Source organism: Dasypus novemcinctus, chromosome 12 (assembly GCF_030445035.2).
Source record: "Dasypus novemcinctus isolate mDasNov1 chromosome 12, mDasNov1.1.hap2, whole genome shotgun sequence".
Lineage (NCBI taxonomy): Eukaryota > Metazoa > Chordata > Mammalia > Cingulata > Dasypodidae > Dasypus > Dasypus novemcinctus.
This window is the reverse complement of record NC_080684.1, coordinates 91,499,858-91,517,809: the sequence shown is the minus strand read 5'-3', so window position 1 is coordinate 91,517,809 and position 17,952 is coordinate 91,499,858. Positions and strand designations below refer to the sequence as shown.

Below are 17,952 nucleotides of genomic sequence, written 5' to 3'. Positions count from 1 at the left end.
TATAGTTTTTCAAAGTATCCTCTTATGATAGTCTTTATTTCTGTGGGGTCAGTGGTGATATCTCCTTTCTCAGTTCTTATTTTGTGTATTTGCATCTTCTCTCTTTTTTTCTTTGTTAGTCTCGCTAAAGTTTGTCAATTTTATTGATCTTCTCAAAAAACTAACTCTTTGTCTTGTTTATCTTTTCAAGTGCTTTCTTATTTTCCATTTCATTTAGTTCTGCTCTTATCTTTGTTATTTCTTTCTTCCTGTGGGATTACTTTGTTGTTTTTTTACTAATTCCTCCAAATGTGCAGTTAGTTCTTCAATTTTTGTTCTTTTTTGATCTATGAATTTATGGCTATAAATTTCCCTCTCAGTACTGCTTTTGCTGCATCCCATAAATTTTGGTATGTTGTGTTATCATTATCATTTGTTTCAAGGTAGTTACTGATGTCTTTTGAGATTTCCTCTTTGGCCCACTGTTTTTCTAAGAGTGTGCTGTTTAATTTCCATATCTTGGTGTGAAATCTGGGCCTCTGGCCCTTGCAGATTTCCAGCTTCACTCCACTGTGGTCAGAGATATTATTTTGTATGATTTCGATCTTTCTGAATTCATTAAGCCTTTCTTTGTGGCCTAGCATATGGTCTATCTTGGAGAATGATCCATGTGCACTTGAGAAAAATGTGTATCTTGCTGTGTTTGGGTGTAATGATCTGTATATGTCTATTAGATCCAGCTCCCCTAATATACTGTTCAAATATTTTGTTTCTTTAGTGATTCTCTTTTGAGATGTTCTGTCCAGAGTTGATAGTGGTGTATTAAAATCTCCCGCTATAATTGTAGATGCATCTATTCTTTCACTTAGTTTTTCCAGTGTTTGTCTCACGTATTTAGAGGCACCCTTGTTAGGAGGATAAATATTTATGCTTGTTCGTTCTTCTTGAGAGAGTGTCCCTTTCACTAATATGTAGTATCCTTCTTTGTCTCTCACAATTGTTTCGCATTTAAAGTCTATTTTGTCTGATATTAATATAGCTACTCCTGCCTTTTTTTGGTTATTGTTTGCTTGTAAGATTGTTTTCCAACCATTCACTTTCAGCCTCCGTGAATCTCTGGGTCTAAGATGTGTCTCTTGTAGACAGCATATAGATGGGTCATATTTCCTTATCCAGTGTTCCAGTCTGAATCTTTTGATAGGTGAGTTTAATCCGTTGACATGCAGTGTTATTACTTTCAAGGAATTATTTGTTAGCGGTATTTTGATTGGACTTTTGTTTGTCATATTTTGTTTGCTTTTTTTCCTTCTCTTTTTGTCTTTTTGTTGCTCTTACACTCTCCTCCAACTCTGCCTGTCCTGTTTTTTCCTTTCTTCCTGCAGAACTCCCTTTAGAATTTCTTGAAGGGGAGGTTTCTTGTTGGCATACTCCTTCAATTTCTGTTTATCTGTTATTTCGAACTCTCCATCATTTTTGAATGCTAGTTTAGCTGGATAGAGTATTCTTGGTTGGAAATTTTTTTCTTTTAGTACCTTGACTATATCATACCATTGCCTTCTTGCCTCCATGGTTTCATATGTGAAATCAGCACTTAATCTTACGGAGCTTCCCTTGTATGTGATGGTTTTCTTTTCTCTTGCTGATTTTAGAATTTTTTCTTTGTCTTGAGCATTGGATAATTTGACAAGTATATGTCTTGGGGTGGGCCTGTTGGGGTGTATGATGTTTGGGGTGTGTTGTGCTTCTTGGATATGTACATCTGTCTCTTTCAGTAGATTTGGGAAGTTTTCAGCCATTATTTCCTACAATACTCCTTCTGACCCCTTTCCCTTCTCTTCTTCTTCTGGGATGCCTATAATACGTATGTTTGTGCGTTTTGCATTGTCATTCAGGTCCCTAGGTCCTAGCTGGATTTTTTCTGTGTTCTTATCGATCAATCTACTATCTGTTTGATTTCCGATGTACTGTCTTCCACATTGCTAATTTTCTCCTGTGCCTCTTCTAATCTCCTATTTGCTGCAAGTATATTTTTGATTTCTCAAACTGTGTTGTTCATTCCCATCGTATCTGTTATCTTTCTGCATATGTCTGCAATTTCCTCTCCAAGTGTTTTCTTCATATTGTTAAACTCTTCCTTTACTTCATTACGTTTGTCTCTGATATATGTCCTGAGATCTTTAATTTCTTGTGCGAAGTTCTCCCCTTCCTGGTTTTTCATTTGGTCATTGGATTCAGCCATGTTTTCCTGATTACTGGTTTGGTTTGTAGTTTTTTGTTGCTGTCTGGTCATCATTTTATCTTGACGGGTTTAATCAGTTCGTTAGCTTCTTTGTCTAGTCTTGGGGATTAATTAGCTGTTGTTTTTGCGTAAGTGTTACATCTTCTCTTGTCACTTTGTTCTTCTTATTCTAATTTCTTATTGCTGGCTGAGTTCATTTTGAAGGAAAGTATTAGGTCCAGGGAAAGGCAATTGTGTAAGAAAGGAAAATGTGTAAAGTAGTATTGGTAATAAATGTTAACGGAGCAACATTATGAGATCTGGGAGGATGGATATTAGATTCATGTAAGTTGTGTAGAGTTATAGCAGTAAGTAGAGTACCTATAATGAGGTAGTCAACTGAATATGGGAGGAATATGGTATGAATTAAAAAGCTAGTGTTTTCGTGAGAGAGGGAAAGAGAAAAGAAAGACAATATTTTCAAGAGTGGATAAAAGACAGAAAACAAAACAAAGGTATTAGAAATTAAAAGTTAGACAATTTGGGGGTCAAAGAAAGGGAGGTGGAATATAGGAGAGACAATAGATGATGGAGGATAGCAAGATGTGGGGGAAAGGGGATAGTGTAGGTAGCCAAAATCAATTCACACAGAAATGAGGCAACGGAGGATGAGGAAACCCAGCAAATGTGAGGTGTTCCCTGCAGCACCTATTGTATAATTAGGATAAAATAAAATAAGAAGAAAATGAGGGACAAGAGAAAAAAAGAGAGAGAAGAAAGGGTAAAGAAAAGGGAGGGGAACAAGTAAGGAAAAGAAAAGAAGATAGAGAATAACAGCAACAACAATAAACCCCTAAATAAATGGAAAAAAAAAGACCTTGGGGGATACAATGGGAGAAAATACTAGTAGATAATGCAATATTAGCAACCAGGACAATAAAAAAGAAAAAGGAAAGAGAAAAAAAAAAATGCAAACATTGAGGGCTAGGACAATCAAGGACCTCAGATGGACCTCAGGGCGTGGTGGATTCAGGGATGGGAAGTCTGTGATATTGCAGACTCAAGAGGTGTGAGTCTCTGGGGTGTGGGCCATCAGGGTTTAGGGGACACAGACCTGGCAACCTCAAATCCAGTTAACAGGGAGCCTGGGAGCATCGCAGTGCAACACAGCTTTCAGGGATCCCCGCAGCTGGGTGCCAGCCCTATGGGAGAGGTCACATCCGCAAACTCTGACCTAACTGCAATTACCCCTCTTACTAGGGTCTCTTCTGTCACTGTATCACCAATTCGACTTCAGGACACCTCCCGCCCTGCAAGCCCCCGAAACAGCCAGTTGGGGCGCCTCTATATTGCAGCCAATTTAAGGGTGCTGCAGATCAGCAGCCAGGTCTAGGGGGCCGGGCTCTAGCCGGAAGCACTGATATCAATGTCAGAAACCGAAAATCCCACGCCCCGCAAAAGATTCACCTAATTGGCTTCCAGATGCCTCCCACCCTGCAAGCCCCCAAAACACCCTCCTGGTGACGCCTCTTTATTGCGAGCAATTTAAGGACGCTGCAGATCGGCAGCCAGGCCTAGGGGGCGGGGCTCTAGCGGAAGCGCTATTATTCGTGTCAGAAATCAAAAATTCCCCGCCTCGCAAAAAACCCCGTCTGTCTCACCAAGTCAGTTTCTGAAGGCCTCCTGCCCTGCAAGCCCCTGAATAGCCTGCTCAGGGCTTATGAATTCCCCAGCACTGCAGAGCCTCCAGGAATCACCGCCGCAGTGCCGGTGCCGCAGTGCCGCCCGCCCCAGGGGGGAGTGTCCTGTGCACAGCCCCTAACTCGGTGTAAGAGAGCCTCAATTTTATCTTTTACACGAATCTTCTCTGTTACCTTCCCACCAAATCTATGTCCAGACACCTCCTGCCCCACAATATCCTGAAACAGCCTGGTCCTGAAGAATTTCTAACGCTGCCCCGCCGTTTCTTTGTAGGAGAGACTATAAGGTGCACTCACTCAGCCACCATCTTTCCCCGCCTCTCTCTATCTTTCACTTTTTAAATCAGAGACTTGAGTAATTTTTTTTACCATCCTCCCATTTATACATTCCTATGCAATAACACTGCAAAGATTAGAAAGGAAAATTCTCTTCAGAAATCTACTTATATTACCAAGTTGAAATGGCTACTGCAATGGCTCTTAAAGAATTTTGTGCAATAGAATATGGACAATTGGGAAATGGATGTGGCTCAAGTGGAAGATCTCCACCTACCATATAGGAAGACGGTTCGATCCCTTGGACCTCCTGGTGAAAAAGAAGAGAAAGCGTGCCTGCGCTGTGAGCCAGTGCCCATGCGATAAGCCGAGTGCCCATGTGAGTGCCTGCATGGTGAGCCAAGTGCCCACGTGAGTGCCCACGCAAGTGAGTCATGCAGCAAGATGATGACGCAACAAAAGAGGCAAAAGGGAGAGTCAAAGTGAAGCTCAGCAGAGACAAGGAACTGAGATGTCATAATTGACAGGGAACCTCTCTCCACATCAGAGGTCCCCATGATTGAATCCTTCTGAATCCTAGAGGAGAAAGATGACAAGAGAAGACAAAAAAGAGAAATGGATATAGAAAATTACATAGTGAATGGATACAACAAAAGACTACAGAGTGGGGGCACGGTAGGGGTGGGAAAAATAAATTTTAAAAAAAAGGAATATAGACAATGCAGCTATTTTAGGAATGCTTAATTTTAAAGCTCTCTGCTAGATTCTCTTTACCTTGAGTTTGATCTGTAGTAACCTGGAAAATGCTTGTTTTGAGAATTGTGTGTGTAAACTAATTGGTTACTGTTACTTCCAAAGGTATTTGAAGAATTATTGCTTGATGCAGATTGGAGCATAAATGCTGGAAGTTGGATGTGGCTGTCTTGTAGTTCCTTTTTCCAACAGTTTTTTCACTGCTATTGTCCTGTTGGTTTTGGTAGGAGAACAGATCCCAATGGAGACTATATCAGGTAAATCAAGGGTGATTATTATTTGGGTTGGAATAGATAACCCAACAAAAGCTTTTAATGTTTAAGCAACAGTTAAAATATTCACTACTCCTGAGGTCATGAAGGGTAGCAGATGAGGAAAAGCTCATAGGTAATAGTTATAATTTGCTTACAATATTTTTTTTCTTTTTTCTTTTTTCTTTTAGGAGGCACCAGGGATTGAACCCAGGACCTCTTATATGTGATATGCAAAGCAGGAGCTCAACCACTGAGCTACACCTCACCCCCTGCAGTGCATTTTATTAATAATTTTTGTTCTTTCTCCCAAAAGGCGTTATTTGCCTGTCCTGAGAGGCTTCCCTGCAAAATATATCTATGATCCCTGGAATGCACCAGAAGGTATCCAAAAGGTAGCCAAATGTTTGATAGGAGTTAATTATCCTAAACCAATGGTGAACCATGCTGAGGCAAGCCGTTTGAATATTGAAAGAATGAAACAGATCTATCAGCAGCTTTCACGATATAGAGGACTAGGTATGTCAGTAACTGCCTTTAATTTTGTTTTGTTTCACAGCTGGTTATGTACATATTCTTGATTTTCATCTTGATCATAATTTAATAGGAAATTATTTCCCTTTAGGTCTTCTTGCATCAGTGCCATCTAATCCTAATGGGAATGGAGGCCTCATGGGCTATGCGCCTGGAGAAAATATCCTAGGTTGTAGCAGCAGTGGAAGTAAGTAAAAAGGAAATTTCTACACTTCCTAACACAAAAGGATTAATCAGATATATTGTTTATTAAATTTTATTGTAAAATATTTTTAGAAAAATCTATCTTTAAAATTAATATAATAAGGTTTTTTGTATGCTTGAATTCATGCACAGAGGGACACACACATCCCCTCTATTAGTGATATTTTAGAGATGGAAAGTATCTTATATGTAGTAGAATTTGTATTAATTTGCAAACTAAATGAGGAGAGCAATTTTAAGGGGAAAATGAAATTCAGATATCTTTGTTTTCAGAATGCTTATTTTTTACTCTCTTTTGCTGCACATCAGCTTCAAGGTAGTCATTTAAGGTCAGTGGCCCTGTGGAACATGGCCAAAAGATTTGTCATACACATGCATAAGGTCTCTAATCCTTCTGCTATTGAGTTTTTCTTACAAAGTCTGATAGTTTCTTTCAAAGTGATAGTTTTGTGTATCACATGTATTCAGTTACCAGATAATTTTTTTTTATTTATTTTATTTATTTTTTATTTTTTATTTTTATTGACTTTGTAATAATATTACATTAAAAATATATATATATGCGGTCCCATTCAACCCCACCACCCCCACCCCATCCCTCCCCCCCCAGCTAAATTCTTAATATATGTGATATTAATAATATGACAAAGGTAATATATATATATATAGAATATTTTGAATCATCATATCAATTTCAAAGATTCTAACCAAAAAATAACATGAGACTGATAATCTGGTTAAAGCAAGGCGGCATTTGACAAATGCTTATTTTAAAAAGGTGTTCTAAATTGGTATTAAGAATAAAACCTTTTAAAGTTTGCGAAAATAGCCTTTGTTCTCCTGATAGCATGTATTTTGTCCCCCAAGAATTAGCTTAGGGAGAAAAGAACAAATGCTCTCACTTTTTGGCTACCAACCTTGTGCCAGGTACAAAGGGATTTTTGCCTATATTCTCAAAAAACTTTCTGGGGAAGTGGTGGTGGGATCCTCATTTTATGCTTGAGGAAATAAACCTAAAAAGGCCAAGTAACTTAAACAAGATCTCACAGTTAGTAAAGAGTTAAGATAAGATTCAGAACCCCAAAGCTCATATAACTCTTTAGCTGCATCATCACTGGGCTTCTCCTGCAAATATACTGTTTATAAAATAAAATATTTTATTACTTGAATTTGTCTCACCTGGCAGTCACAAATAGATGGCAATGATGGCAATATATTATATTTCTTTTTCAGAGTCTCCCAGCAGTTTAAAGTTAAATTCAGTAAGATATTATTTCACAAGTTCTTTCACATCTTCTGGTCAGTTCAAAGCCTGACTTGTCGGGAACTCTGTGAAGCATTACAATAACAGGCAGGCAGCACAGGGGTGGGAAGCAACAGGTTCCAGGTGCTTAGCTAATAAGCAGTCTATTGCTTTGTAGTTTACTCAACTTTGTATCATTTATTTAGAATTGCCTTCAAAAGCTGATCATGGTACCAAGTTAAATAGGATTAATTTTTTCTTTTCAAATTTATAATTTTATGGTAGTTTTGACGTTAAATAGAAGAATTAATAAATCTTGAATTAGCCATAAAGCTATTTACCTATAACACAGTTTGTAGCTAGATGCTGTGAGGCTTTCAAAAGAAAAGCCACTTAAAGCTTACAGTCTAAATAGAAGTATGGATGTGCAGGGGGATGGGAAAAAAGTGAAAACTCGTAAGGTGCTGCTTCTGTATTGCAGTAGGAGAAAAGGGAGAGATCATTGAGGGATAAAGAAACTTGAGAAATTTCCTTGTAAGATGGGGATAAGATGAGGCAGAGGAAGGAAAAACATTTCTAGGCCTGGAAATGGGAATGATTGTGGAAAAATCCTTGGGATTTGGACTATGTTGTTAAGTAATTTTTTCCTCAGGTTTCTGCTCCTTTTGAAAGAACTTATATACTTCAGAGGCATATCCCTTCATGCCCTGTGCTTATCCTGTCTGTCAGTTTTTATTTTACAGTGCTTCACAAGGTGCATCAAAGAGCAAGATTCTTTATGACTTTTCTTAGGTTTTTAAATGACTGTGGGAAATTACCAATCTCTGCAGCACACATTACATTTTTATCCTCTCATTTTTTAAGTATTTTTCTTATGCTCTGTATATTTTTTCTGCTAAAGAAAGGAATAAGCTATACATAGAGTTCTTCAAGTACTTTTGTTCTTATAGTAAAACAGCTGAAAATCTGTTTCCTATAGTTACGTTTTAGTTTTCATTAATTTTTAGTTTAATTTTTTTCTTTTATAAAATGGTTGTTCATTAACATTATTAGTCATTAGGGAAATGCAGATTGAAACTACTGTGAGATACCACTTCATTCCCACTTATCGCGAACAACTATCCCTGATTGCTTGGGATTGAGGGGTTTCCTGGGACACAGTACTTGCAGTACTAAAAGCTGCAAAGTCCTGAACACATTAGGACAAAATGGTCACCCTATATCCACTAGGGTGACTAAAGTAAGATAGACAATGAGTGTTATAGGGGATGTGGAAAACCTAGGACCCTCAAACATGGGAGGTGGGGTGAGCAAAATGTTGCATCCACTTTGGAAAACAGTTTGATAGTTTCTTAAAAAGGTAAACATAAATTTACCAAACAACCCAGCAGTTCCATTCCTATGTATATCCCAAGAGAAATGAAAACACAAATCCACACAAAGACTTGTACATGAATGTTCATGTAGCAGCTTTATTCGTAATAGCCAAAAAGTAGAAATAATACAGATATCTGTCAGCAATTGAATGGATAAAACAAAATGTGGTATATCTATACAGTGGAATATTATTCAGCCATGAAAAGGATCAAAATTCTGATACAATCTACAACCTGGATGAACCTCAGAAACCTAAATTTAAAAAGCCAGACACAAAAGACTGCATAGTACGTGATTCCATTTATATGAAATGTCCAGAAAAGGCAGATCTTTAGAGACAAAGTAATTAGTGGTTGCCTTGAAGGATCCTTTGGGGTAATGGTTGTGTAACACAGTAAAACTAATAAAAATCACTGAATTGTAACATTTAAAATGGGTGAATTTTATGGTATGCAAATTTATACCTTAAAGCTATTTTTAAAAATACCTGTTCACTTTAGAGGATTTAGAAAACTCAGAAAAATAGAAAAGAGGAAGAACAAAAATCGCCCCCAATTTCATCCAGTAGAGACAGTATTAAAAATTTGATATATTTCCTTTCAGTAACTTTTTTCTGCATTTTTCCCCCACAATAATTTTTAAGTCAGAATTTTATAAGCAGAAAATCTTTTTGGTGCTGTTGACAGGTTAACATGAGGGGAAAGTGATGATACAAACCTCTTTCCCTTTGCAAAAATTTGTTTGTTTTTTTTTTTAAAAACAAAAAGTACTTTTCAAAAACCCTTGTTTTATATTCTAGGAGTTCCATATTGTATATTCTTGGCATTTTAAAATTTAATTCCTTTAATGACCCAGAATACAAATGGATCTAAGGACTTGTGATTTTTTGTGACTGAAGCTAGTAACAAGCCAATTGCTTAGCAAAGCTCTGTTCTTATTGTCTCTTGCACTGCTGTTCTCTATGTAGAAATATAATTTACTACATTTTATGGGGAAGGCTATACTGGTATTCATGAATTTAGGAACTTCCTAAATTCTAATTGAAGATCCCATGTGCCTACCTATCATATGGTTCTCTAAAAAAATAAAATACCAGGGGAGTGGATGTGGCTCAAGCAGTTTAGTGCCCACCTCCCACATGGGAAGTCCCGGGTTTGGTTCCCGGTGCCTCCTGAAAAAGCAAAAACAAAAAACAACAAGCAAAACAAACAAAACTCAGGGAAATCCATGTGAATCAGTGGTTGAGTGCTGGCTTCCCACATAGGAGGTCCCAGGTTCAATCCCTGGCCCAGGTACCTAAAAAATAAATAAATAAAATACTATCTTAATGAAATTTCTAGTGTACTTAATTGAGCTTATTAATTTCCCCTTCTCCGCAAAGGTAATCACTTTCCTGATTTCTGTACTATAGATTAGTTTTGCCTGATTTTAAGCTTTATAGAAATTGAGTCATATGGTTTGTATTCTTTTGCATCTATGACTTCTTTCACTTACTATTTGTTTTGAGATTCATTCTCATTTATCTTAGAATTAGAAGAAAGAATAGTACTGATGAAATCAAGAACAGAGTTTTAAGGTGACTAGTGTATGACTTGGTCCAAGGGCCACCTCCATGAATTTTCCAGTTAAATTGGCCTTTCCTTCCTTCAGAGTCCCAACCATATCCTGTACTGACATCTATCCCAGCACCTAATAACCTTTCTTTGTACTTAGTGATTTATATATCTGTCTGTCTCTACTACCTTGCAGGCAGAACCCATGTTGTAGTAATATTTGTATTCCTAATACTTGGAATAGTCCCTAGCATAAACATGCATTCAGCAAATGTGTAAGATATAGATAAATATGTTAATTGAAAATGTTTTTATGGAAGTGTTATGCTGTACAATGTCATGTAGCAACAACTATGGTTGTTAGGGGAAGCACTGCTGATGGTAAGACCAGGAATAGCACCATTCACTGGTGAATTTGCCATCAGTCCAGCCTCTGACCTTTAGCTTTACAATGTTAAAATCAATTTTTTCAATTTAATTAGAGATTATCCTTTTGTGAATGGCAGACTACAAACTTTAAAATCTTATAAATCAAAATATCAGATGGGAGCATTAGTTTATTAATTTATAGGAGGAATAATCCTTTCCAGCGATAGAAGGCTTCAAACTGACCTAGCACATCCACTTTCCCTATTTTAAGTTATTTGAAGAATTGAATTCTTTATCCATAAAGATCTTGATGAGTATGTAATAAAAGCAAAAATAAGTAGATTATCTTGAGATATATTCTGTTCAAGTCATGAAGTAACTTCTGTAGGGAACAGAATGCTTATATTTTCCCATAATCTGGGCACACTGACAAAAATCTTTGTATAAAATCTACTTGTGTGTGCTAGCCAATCCATTTTCCTTTTACGTTCTTTGCCAGAAGAGTTGATATAACTGAGTAGGCTAGGTAACTGCCAGATAGTCTTTATCTTCTCCCTGCTAGGTGTGATTTGAATTAACTCTCATTGGCAGACCCTTATCGCAGGGGCAGTGTGTTTTGGAGAGGCAGGGAGGGACGGAAGATGAAAAAAGGCTGTATAGCTCATTGTTGCCCTTAAGTTTTCCTTTTAAGATCAAGTTTCTAATAGTTATTATCCAGCAAAATGTTTTTTAGAAAATGATTATCACTAATTTTTCCTTTAAACTGTCAGTGTTTTTATGAGCCTTAAATTTTTCTAATTTGGACATGTGATTTTTGGTTCATACAGAGAATTGAGTTCTAAGAGTGTAAAAGATCTTAAATCCAAAGTCTAAAAATTGGATTTGCAGTTTAATACATATATTATTTGGAATTTAGTGTAAATAATGTTATTGTGTTTTAAATACTAACAGGTTGCGCTCAAGGGAGTAGTATTTTACATTATGCTCATGGAGACAATCAGCAAACACACCTATTAAAGCAAGGTAAGAATATAGCATTCAAGCATACTATTCATGTCACCTTTTCTATCTTAAACATAACATTTCTTAATGTGTAGGAAGAAGCTCCATGGGCACTGTTCTTAGCAGTGGGAAACGCCCTAGTCAGGAAGAGGAGACACAGAGTATTGGTCCAAAAGTACAGCGACAGAGCACTAATTAGGTAAATATTGTAGAACTTTATTTCTTGACTTTTAGTGTATAATTAACATAAAGTAAGATGATTTCCAAAATGGACCTAATCTCTGTTTTCAAAACAGAGAATCTGAAGTATAAATTTTAGGTGGTTATTCCAAAATTGGTTAATTATTAGATAAGAAAAATAGGTCTGTACTGGACAAAGTACTATACTCCATTTTATGATTGTCCTGAATCCATAATCTTTAAATTTGAAAAGCTTATGGTTTTGTGGTAAAGTTTTTCTTAGAAAAATAACGTATTTTTCATTTCTTTAATGTGTGACCATGAGTCTAAAATTTTTAATTTAAAGCAGCCTTTTTATTTTAATGGTATTAATATAATGCCTTTTTGAACTTTTCCCCCAAACCTTTGCCTGTTACATGTTTCTAAATTTCTGTTAACTACTGTAATACTTGTAAAATCTAAATTCTTTCCAGTTTTGTAATAGTTTACATTTCAAAAATGCTTCTTTCAGAAGTATCAAAAAGCTATGCCTGGGGAGCAAGGGTAGCTCAGTGGTTGAGGGTTTGCTTTGCATATACGAGGTCCCAGGTTCAATCCCTGGTAACTCCTTTAAAAAAAAAAAAGCTATGTGCAACCTATTTAATTGGATTTGGTATAATATTGTGTGATTTTAAATGAATATGAAAAAGTATTTATGCAATATATTTGCCAGATTTGAGAGATTTTTTGTTTCTTTGGTTATCTTAAACTATTTATAATTTTCTAGTTTAGTTTGTGCCAATCTAATTAGACTATAAATTCTTTTAGATAAGATTGGTAAACACTGATCAAATTTTATCATTTAATTGCTTGCAATCAAATTTTACCCAGTTTTTTTCCCCTTAGATCACAGAAAACATTCAAGAAGAAAACTGTTGCAGCTGAAATTGATGGGGAGTTCAATACTTTTTCAGTTAAATTATTTTAAAATGTCCCTCATTGATGGAAACTAGTTACATTTTGCAATACACTGTTTCTAATAACAATTCCGAGGTTTTTAACTTTTTAATCAGTTTCACAAAGGACAAATGGTAATTTGTATATAAAGAACTTGGTAAAAGAATTTGCTCAATGTAAATATAAATAGTCACAATTAGTATAGACCCATCAATATATTTTTGATAATTTCTCATGTATGGTTAAAGTTGCAAACTGGTATGTTGATATAATATCAAAGTTTTGAGAATCAATGTGGGATAATAGAGTCAATGTGGTTTTTAGACTTTCTTAAAAGGCTTTGTTAAAATTTTAGGACAAAGTATTCTTGACATCATTGTTTGGTCTAACTTTGCACTCTTTGATAATGTTTTAGAAATGTCTGTAATTAAAATTGGTAGGTCTTAAGCCTCTGTTAACACAATTGTATGTGTTCTAAAGCCTGATGTACACCTCTTTTAACGCAGATTTGTATCATGTGTTAAGTTCTCCTTGTCTCCCTTTTTTTGTTCACTTACAGCTAAAGTGACTTTGTTATTAAACTATATGCAAATATGGAATCTTGTGTATTTAGTGGGGTTTTATTTTCTTATTTATTCTTGGTTTGTTTTTTGGTAAAGGGAGAACATTGATATATGAGACATGATTATAAATTAGAGACAACATCTGTAAACCACATGTCACTATTTTGATTGAACACCTAACATATTTAGGAAAATTGTATTTTTCAAATTTATTTCAAGAAAGAATATTGTATTTCAAATACTTTATACTTTTTTAAAGGAAAAGTTATCTCCAAGAGAGACTTAAAACCAAAGATATTTCTTCATGTGATGGGGCTTGTAAATATGAGTGTGATAGAGTGTGATAATAAGAGTGAAGGGTTTTGGGTTGTGGAGTCACGTGCTTAGCTCTGCCACTCATTAGCATTGAGATCTCAGGCAAGTTCCTAACCTTGTGTGCCTTACTTTTTCTCATTTATAAAATGTGCATGAGACTAGTGCCTGTTTCATAGTCGATGTGAGGTACCCATTACAGTGCCTGGCATTTGGGTAATATGTTAGCTACAAGGCTGCAGTTGTAGCATAGCTCCCTTTACTGTTACCCAATAGTATGCTAGCTCTTGCCATTTTGAATTATAACCAGTGGTTTTTGTTTTCCCTACTCTAGTAGTGATAGATGATCAGTGTATTTAAATTCAAAGTAATTGTTAGATAAATTTGAGCCAAAAATTCAGAAACACTAACACTTGGGGATGATACTCATTTTTTAATAATATCCAGAAAATGAATTAACAATGATCATTAAACTTTATTACTGAGAGAAGAAAAAGCAAAACTATGTATCTTTATTCACCACGTTAAGAAGGAGTACTGTTTTAGTAGTTTTTTTTTTTAATTTTTTTTTAGAGTTGTTTTTTTTTAAAGATTTATTTATTTATTTAATTCCCCCCCTCCCCCTGTTGTCTGTTCTCTGTGTCTATTTGCTGCGTCTTGTTTCTTTGTCCACTTCTGTTGTCGTCAGTGGCACGGGAAGTGTGGGTGGCGCCATTCCTGGGCAGGCTGCACTTCTTTCACGCTGGGCGGCTCTCCTTGCGGGGCGCACTCCTTGCGCATGGGGCTCCCCTACGTGGGGGACACCCCTGCGTGGCAGGGCACTCCTTGCACGCATCAGCACTGCGCATGGGCCAGCTCCACACGGGTCAAGGAGGCCCGGGGTTTGAACCGCGGACCTCCCATGTGGTAGACGGACGCCCTAACCACTGGGCCAAGTCCGTTTCCCTGTTTTAGTAGTTTTTCATGATGCCTGTACTGCACACTCGTTGGACCTCATTGTACTGTGCAAACTTGAGAAATTCATAGGGAGAAGTTAAGTTTAATGTGAATAAATAAGCATTTTAATAAATATAGAATCATTTTGTTTTCTTTTTTTAGGTTTTGTTTTGCATGTGTTTTATTTTTTGGAAAACTTATTCAGTTTGGTCTAAAACAGGACTAAGAAGTAACACTAAAAGGGAAAGAGAGATAATCAGTGTGCCTCTGTTGATAGCTGTGCTATATTTGAATACAGTGTTCTCCACCTGACTGGAAGAGTTAGTCCCAAAAACATCCAACATATCAAATTGATGGTGAAGGGATTTAAGATCTTTTATTCACTCAGCAAACAATTTTTTTTTTTTTTTAACAGCAGGAAGGGAATTTATTGACTCACTAAATTGGAAAGTCCACTGGTAGGATAAGCTTCAGGCCTGGTTGGGTCCAGGGACACAAATATGTCAATGAGAGTCAGTCTCTCCATACTCTGATCCTGCTTTCCATTTTGTTACCTCCATTCTTAGGCAGCATTTCTTGTGGTGGCATATGATTGCCTCTGGCTCCAGGTTTACATCTTTTTTTTTTTTTTTTCTGAATCATTTTAGAGTAGTTTACAAACATAATGAATGCACAACACTGTGATTATACTAAAAGCCATTGATTGTACACTTTGGATAGACTGTATGATGTATTAGGGTTACCTAGGGAAACAACCGACAGGAGATATATCTATAAATAGTATGAGATTTTATAAAATAGTCTAATGTGACAGTGGGGATGCACAAGTCCAAATTCTGTGGGGCAGGCGCAAACCAGGAGCTCTGGTGAAGATCCTTGATAAGTTCCCAGGAGACACTCTGTCTGAAGTAGAAATGGGAATTCTTTCTCTGAATGCTGAAATCACTTGTCCTTTTAAGGCTTTCAACTGATTGGATGAGATGCCAGGTGGTTGACAACAATCTCCTTAGTTGATTATAGATGTAATCAATCATCTATGCAGTTGACTCACTGATGATTAAAGTCCATGAAATGCCCTTGTGTTGCCTTTAGCCCAGTGCTTCTTGACCAAACAACTAGGCACTGTTACCTGGTGGAGTTGACACATTAGCCTAACTGTCACATGCAGTATTGGAATATATCTCAATAAAACTCCTTTAAAAAAAACAAACCAGAGAGATGACAATTAAATGCAATCCATGAAAACATGAACCTGGATTGGATCTTGACCCCTGGGGGGAAATGCTATATATAGGATGTTACTGTGACAACTGGTAAAACTGTGTTACATATTGTACATTAGATAATAGTGCTATATCAACGTTAAAAATTTATTGATTTTGATCATTTTACTGTGGTTATGTAAGAGAATGTCCTTGTTCTTAGGAGATACCCACTGAAGTATTTAGGGATAAAGGGACAGTCATTATGTCAGCAAACACTTCTTAGCCTCTTTGTACCAAAATCTTTGCTGGGCAATTTGGAAAAATTAAGTTGAGGGAACTAAGTTTTTGAATGAACCTATGAAAAGTTCTTATGTTTTTTTACACTCAAATTAGTAAACTTGGGATATAAAAGTCAATGATATCCTTATCATTTTTAGTGCATCTCTTACATGCTAGAAACGTCAGGATTTTCCCATAATTTCAAACATACCTTTCTATTTTATCCCCCATTTTCTTGTAGATAATATGCATAATAGTAGTTTCTCCCATTTCTCCCTCCTCATGTTTTTTCTGTGTGGTCCTGGAAATGCACTGTTTAATACTTGAGATAGAACATATTTTTTAATACAGTTTCAAGTTTTGATTGCAGTGCACAAGGTCATATGAGTTGTCATTTCTCACATAATCACATGGAGCTATGGTACAAGCTTTTAAGCACCGTAGTGCACATCTCTCCTCCTTTCCTTCTGACAAGTGGTTGTAGCATGCAGTTCTAGGGACCGAGTGTACCATTTCCTAACTTATCTTTTCTGATTCCAACTCCTAGTTCTCTCATCCTAAAAGTAAGTTATAGGGACGCGGATTTGGCTCAACGGATAGAGTGTCCGCCTACCACATGAGAGGTCCAGGGTTCAAACCCAGGGCCTCCTGACCTGGGTGTTGAGCTGGCCCACACACAGTGCTGATGCGTGCAAGGAGTGCTGTGTCACACAGGGGTGTACAACCTGCCCAGGAGTGGCAGCGAGATGACGCAACAAAAAAAGACACAGATTCCAGGTGCTGCTGACAAGAATATAAGCAGACACAGAAGAATATACAGCGAATGGACACAGCAGACAACTGGGGGCGGGGGTACTGGGGGGAAGGGGAGAGAAATAAATAAATCTTAAAAAAAAAAAAGTTATATATTTTGGTTAGTCTGGATCTTAAATTCTTACATTTTGGGAAAAAGTGGGCAGTAAATCTATGAATAATAGGGTTTTTGTGTAAGTGTGATACAGAGGGAGAAAGATGGCTAGTCAAGAATCCACCTACCCTGTATTAGCTTCTCAATTAATTGCAGAGTAATATTCCAGAGATGAGAGTTGATCTTGAGGTGAAGATCCAGGACAGTAAAAGTGCAAGTGTTGTTCTTTTTCAACAAAGCCTATTGAGCATAAACTGGATACAAAAGGTAGGGACTCAAAGATTTAGTTATTTCCTGAGTCCTTTTTTGTGTGCTAGGCATATTGTGTAGGAGAATGGTCAGTATCCACAAGGAGCTCACTCCAGAAGGTAAGAAAGAAGTTTAGAAGCGTTTCAGGGCTGTGTGTTAAGGATCAGGTTAGAACTGTGCAGTGTGCTGTGAACTCAGCTGTCCTAATCCACGGCCACATTCAAACAGGACAACTAGGCCAGATTCAGGGTACCTTGTTCTTGGAAACTTAACTCTAATTGTGATTCAATCATGTTATTAGTCTTTTTTACCCCTCTAAAATATAAGCTCCCTGAGGGCAGAGAATGTATCTCATTCTCCAGTGTCTTGTCCACCGTCTTTTCAGTTGCTGTTTTACATGCCTGACACGTAATAGGTGTGCTGTAAATATTTGTTGATTGCATGGGTAAAAGATAATAATTGAGGGTACACTGAGCTTGACTAAGGAGAAATTCAGTCATGTGGAAGAGAGAAAAGGGGTGAGGGTGGGAGTGGGGGGAGAATGGCTGGGGAAAGAGGCTTTTAAAGATGAGTCAGGGGAGGGGATGTAACTCAGTGGCTGTGCCCCATATATGAGGTCCTGGGTTCAATAATATGAGGTCCCCATGAACCCCCCCCCACCCCCCTCACCCCACTATTCCCCCCATAGCAACATTCGCCATCATCATGACACATTCATTGCATTTGGTGAATACATCTCTGAGCATCGCTGCACCTCATGGTCAATGGTCCACATCATAGCCCACACACTCCCACATTCCATCCAGTGGGCCATGGGAGGACATACAATGTCTGGTAATTGTTCCTGCAGTACCACCCAGGACAACTCCAAGTCCCAAAAACGCCTCCACATCTCGTCTCTTCCTCGCATTGCCCACACCCAGCAG

The 17,952-nt window shown here is 37.2% G+C and overlaps 1 protein-coding gene across 2 annotated transcripts in view; it reads left to right on the top strand.

The window, feature by feature from the left end:
* CRY1 (cryptochrome circadian regulator 1) overlaps positions 1 to 13,174 on the top strand; it is a 140,398-nt gene extending 127,224 nt beyond the window's left edge. The window contains exons 8-13 of one of the 2 annotated variants that reach the window (XM_004473303.4): positions 5,032 to 5,183; positions 5,494 to 5,696; positions 5,803 to 5,898; positions 11,409 to 11,480; positions 11,555 to 11,658; positions 12,525 to 13,174. In XM_004473303.4, the coding sequence (XP_004473360.1) occupies positions 5,032 to 5,183; positions 5,494 to 5,696; positions 5,803 to 5,898; positions 11,409 to 11,480; positions 11,555 to 11,658 (627 nt within the window). In that variant the 3' untranslated portion in view covers positions 12,525 to 13,174. Of the gene's footprint in view, positions 1 to 5,031; positions 5,184 to 5,493; positions 5,697 to 5,802; positions 5,899 to 11,408; positions 11,481 to 11,554; positions 11,659 to 12,509 lie in introns of both variants that reach the window. The other variant, XM_023583047.3, reaches the window with a different exon arrangement.
* Positions 13,175 to 17,952: the final 4,778 nt, after the last annotated feature.